Source organism: Acanthisitta chloris, unplaced genomic scaffold (assembly GCF_000695815.1).
Source record: "Acanthisitta chloris isolate BGI_N310 unplaced genomic scaffold, ASM69581v1 scaffold10105, whole genome shotgun sequence".
NCBI classification, from domain to species: domain Eukaryota; kingdom Metazoa; phylum Chordata; class Aves; order Passeriformes; family Acanthisittidae; genus Acanthisitta; species Acanthisitta chloris.
The window spans coordinates 24,525-29,943 of record NW_008675393.1 but is presented as its reverse complement, the minus strand read 5'-3'; the positions used below and the strand labels follow the sequence as shown (position 1 = coordinate 29,943).

Below are 5,419 nucleotides of genomic sequence, written 5' to 3'. Positions count from 1 at the left end.
TTTATATTTATTTAGAAGCTTTGAAATAGTACAGTAAACACTTTGCAACACGGTGTATAAACTACAGAATGTCTTTGATAATTTTGTGGGTCTTCAGATTAACAACATTTTATGACCCACGGGTGAAAAGAACATGATCACAATCTCTCTTGTAAAGTTGGAATAGTTTGGGGAACACTTGATCACACAAAAATAATATAAAACAGTCAAGTTTAAAACAGTGATATTGCATTTATAATGCACATTTCTTTTATCTGTACGATTGGCTTCTTGTGGTGAATATAAACATCTAAAGGGCTCAGTGACATTTTGGAGAGAGAAAGATATATAGTGCTGTAAACAGGCACACACTGATCAGAGAGGCAAGATCAGTTGCCTCTGAAGTTTCTACAGTTCTACACATTTCAACTCATTTCTCAGGCCTGCTGAGAGCAATTAGGTCCTATTGTTGGCCATGATGTCTCCAACAGCACACAAATCCTTCAGTTACACAGAACTGGATGGCCAAGATAATGAAGTTGAAAGTTGATGCTTTTTGTTGGTCGACTTTTGTGCAAATCATGCTGCTTCAGGTAAGTCCTGTAGAAGTGACTAGCATATCCTTTTCCGTGCTGCAGGAAAGAAAGAAAGACACTTCTGAGAGAAAAAAAAAATTAAAAATCAGTCTCCAACAGTTCCTAGGTTTAGTATTTCTTAGAGGGTAAAGAAACAATCAAAACTTGTCACAAACTGTCGCTTGAAATTCCCATTGTAGCAAACAGTTTAATGTTGATTCACTTTTCAGAGAAAAGTCTTTTTGAGGCTTGATAGTCTGAAAACCAAACTTCATAGGTTGTTTTATTATTCTGTCTAACATGTCATGGCAAGTACTCCAATGTGCCTGTATGAAACTGCTATAAGGACAAAGCAAATAGTCAGACTTACAGGTTCAATATTACTGGAATTTCACAGCCTAATTTTTTCCCTAGTTCAGCTTGTTACTTGAAGCGAAATTTAGAATTCCCCCAAAGATTCAGAAGCTGGTTTTCCTCCTCTTTCAAAGTGAACCGTTATCCTCATCACCAAATGACCCTTTAGTCTGGTTTGACAGACGAAAAAATGGTGCATTAGTGCTACAATTCAAATTTCAGCATTTACTGTCAGGATGGAAATTAACTCATGTTACACGGATGAAGAAGGTCAATGCATTAGCAAAGCCATATCCTAATCCACAAGCTGTGGCAGCTATATTCCTCAAGACACTGGCTATTTTAACTGTAATTGGGAGCAAAGGTAACAAATGATTTGTACTATCATTCAGGAAGACCCCGGGTTAAATTCTGATCTCAGTCACACATGATGATGAGACAAGCAACTAACTCACTTGCTGAAGTATTATTAACATCAGCATCATCATTATTGTTTAATAAAGCTTGTAATGATAAAATCAGGTTTTACCTTAGCTCCAAATCAACTAAATCTCTACCTGAAATTCACTCTATTTCTGTGCATGAAGTGTTACAACTAAACCAGAGGAATCTTAACTTTAGAATGAATCTTTGAATGAAGCCATCCATATATATAGGTTGATGCTTGCATGTTGGCACACAAATACATCCAGTCTCCGTTCCATTTAACATAAATATTGACATGAGCCATACTTATTCCCTATCTATAGTCACTATTAAAGTATGAAATCTATCTACTGTATCACAGGGCAGTTAGATTACTTTCAGGAAAATGTTGCCATGGGTATTGTATGTTCATCTAATCTAGCCTGCCTATGCCACAGGATGAAAAATATTTCTGTATAAGCTATCTGTTCAACATACAGACAACTGCCAGATGTGTTATTAACATTAAAATTAAAACATCTAATATATGCTGGTTTGGATGTTTCAACTCTAGCAAATTAGTAGCAGAATCAGAAAGAGTTTTTAAAAGCTTCCAAAAGATATTTTTTAAACATTGTAGTTAAGATTAATGAGATCAGAATCTTCATTATGTTTTGATGCAGTATACGATCAGATTAATCAAGTTTCTAGATATCTTTTAAAATACATTTTACTATATTACAAGAAACAATTGTTCCAATAATAGCAATAAAAATAACAAGGCTTATATTGAATCTTCAAAACTTTTTTCCCAAAGTTCACTAACAATTTCAATTCTCTTGTAAAAATTTAAGCACAGTCATCTAGATTGGTGTCTGCCATGGAACTCATACTGCACTACAGACACAGTTGGACTTCGATGGGAGGAAGATACAGAGATGCAGCTGGGGCAATTGCTGTTTTCAAGCAGCACTACTGTCCTACTCCTGTCTGACACAGTGTCTTCGTGGTGTTGATGTGGCAGCATCTTTCAGAAAATACAGAGGCTGAGTTACTGGCTGTGTCTGGTCTTTTACCATGCAAATTGGTGCATTTTAAATTTTTTAATCTTCAGTTAATACGCTTATATTACAAAACAATCAGGTCCTTTTATACCAGTAACTAAGTACTATACATTAGGGTGCAGAACACCTGCAACTCTTCCCACCTACAAAACTCCTTGTCCCAAATCCTAGAATATCCTCTGCCAACACATAAAATGCACTGGATTTCAAAGACAACTTTTCGTCCATGTTTGTTTGGGGTTTTTGTCTGGTTTTGAGTGAAATTTATGTGCAGGCAAATCTCTCCATGTCTATACCATTTTCCGTCTTTTTACAGATGGGGAACATAAATCAGAGAGGTTAAATGGAAAGGAGGATGGACTTAGCTTAAAACAGAGGGCAATGAAAGTTCTGACATCTGTTTCTGGCTCTGTGTGTGTGCATGCATGTGTGCTCATAAATAAACTTTTAATAAGAAACACTAAGCCTCTCTGTATCACAATTTCTCCATCTGTAAAATGGGAATAATATTGCTTACCTATCTCCTAGAGGTGCAGGAAGGTTTAAATCACTATTCTTTATAATCCACTTTGAGATCCAGAGATGGCAAGTGCTATAGAAATGGAAGTATCAGAGTCAGTGTAAGAGCTGGAACAAGAACACCATCATTTCTGGTGCCTAATATCTCTTCTGAGATCACAGCTCTCTCTTTCATTCCTATTTTATCTCCTGTTCCAAACTCTCAAACTAGTACACAGGAAAGCTTCAAGTATGTGTGAGTACAGGTGTACTAGTCAGAAAGAGGTTTTAATAATAAGCAGTTTCATAAATCTGCTAATGTAATTATACTATTTGTACATATATTCTAATAGTGTTTGAGGTGAACAAGAGAAATAAAGAATCACAAGTGTTCCAATTAAAATTCTCAGGGTACAGGATTTATACTGCACTGACTATTGATCCTTCCCCAAACACCTTAACAAAGATTTTGAGTGTTACAGTCAGAGTGCTTAATGCATAAAAATTATATGGAATTGCAATAAAACCCAGCAAAAATATATAAAGATTCATTTGCTGCCTAGTACACACTAATAAGCCTCCCATCCACAGTAAGCTAGTTCTGTGTAGGCTGATGAGAATCGACATGTAAAGGCATCAGTGGTAGATGAACAGAAAAAGAAATGAAGAACACTAACATAAGAAACAGGAAAGAGAAAATAAAGTATGCAGTGATTATTCCTAGCTTATGGATTAGAAATGAACAGAAAATATGGCAAAGCCCTAGTCTCTTTAATAAATCTTCCTTTCACCAGGTTGTGAAACATCCTATGGCATACAAACTTGATGTCAGATTACTGCTTTATAGCCATGAGTACAGGCAGATACATTTCCTCTTTTGGCAAAGCCTGGGAGGGATTGCCTGTACTTGGAACACCTTCAAACTCTCTGAATCAAATTTTGTTCCTGCTTAGCAGTGCTAGCTAATCTAATGGGGATGGAGAAAGGGCCCACTGCTTGTCTCCACAGCTGGCAACCCAAGCAGCGAAAGAAAACACATCTATACATTTTATAACTATTGTCACTTTCCATCTGGAGTACATTTAAGAGCTCCATAAACACCCACAGCATTATATCTGCTCTTAAGAGAATGACTGCTGAGTGCCCTCCAAGTGCCAACAGCCTAAAGATTCAAATGAACCCCTAGATAGTAAAATCTCCAAAGAATATCAAATGCCAGGCATGCTGCTGCAGTTACAGAAATACTGCTCATCCCCTTTCACTTAGGAGAGAGAAGACCTTAAAACCTCTCTTTTAAATCAAAAAAAGCTATGCAGCAGGAGAACAGGGGGAAAGCCAGTATGCAAACTGTCATCATGCTGTTTCAGATCCCAATTCTGAAAGTTCACACAATATCCAAGCAGTATTTGCCTTCATATAGGCTTTCACATATGGGCTTCCATGCAAGCATTCCATGCATTATTGACTTTTCTTGGGGTTCCCCTGTACAAACTGTGTGCCTCACCATGCCACCCAGATCAGATGTGACACACAACACTGCACCTGATACAGGGAACACAGGGGGCTGTAACTTCCTGCATTTCACTCACAAATGGCCCAGCTGTTCTAGCTTCACTTGTAGCACACAGTTTTAAAAGGCGTTAATTACCTCATATACATTATGGCAATGTTGGCTTTAAATTTGCATTATTAATTTTAACTGTCTTTATACTTCGATGGTTTGCTTTACAGTCTATATGTTAACTGTAGCAGATGAAATATGACCCTTCACTAAGTCCCATTAGCTTTGATAGAGCCAGAAATGGATTTCTAGTGACAACCAACAGACTGCCAATTCAGCATTCCCACTCTAAATCAGCCCAACTAAACAGTGGCAGAAGGTATTCCATAAGAAATAACCTGGTTGTTTCAGCTAACTTGGAGCTCAAGTTCAGATATCAGCAACTATATTTTTTAGAAAGAGGTCAGCAAGTGAACGGGAATGCAGAGCAAACTACCATAGCTCCCTCACCCTTCGTAGCGGTGCATCCAGGTAAAGGGTGAGACACACGGCTGGGGCTGGGGCTGGGGGATGTAGGATGGGGATTACTCTGCTGCCACCCATGTTCTGTGGATAAAAAAGTATTCCAGTCATTGCAGGTGTCAATTCAGTATCTTTTGCAATCCATAAAGTCTTCACTTTTTCTTTTTGAAATGAGCTATTACTTAAAGAAGATGGTTAAAGCATTGCTAATAATATTATAGGAAAATTCCATTGATGGCATTATAAAAAGAGATTGTCTTATTCAGTCTGATAAACTTTGGTACACAAATATGAAAATAATATTTTTCTCATGTATCTTTTCCTCTCAAACCAGTTTAAGGGGAGCTTTTTCTTCTTTCAAGGCTTCTAAAGCCTTGAAGAGACTTTTCTGCTTCGAATCTATGCAAAGCACACTTGGATAAAATAGCTTTATATTCCAGATGCCCATGCTACATTGTACATAATTAATGTGTGCTTTTAACTCTGTGTTATATCAAATAGTTGGGAAAAAAAGGAAGATG

The 5,419-nt window shown here is 37.2% G+C and overlaps 1 protein-coding gene across 1 annotated transcript in view; it reads right to left on the bottom strand.

Annotated features, from left to right (window-relative positions):
- Nucleotides 1-497: 497 nt before the first annotated feature.
- LOC103803191 (protocadherin-10-like) overlaps nt 498-5,419 on the bottom strand; it is a 29,405-nt gene continuing 24,483 nt past the window's right edge. The window contains exon 5 of the mRNA XM_009075730.1: nt 498-1,078. Within this exon, the coding sequence (XP_009073978.1) occupies nt 1,074-1,078 (5 nt within the window). The 3' untranslated portion in view covers nt 498-1,073. The remainder of the gene's footprint in view (nt 1,079-5,419) is intronic.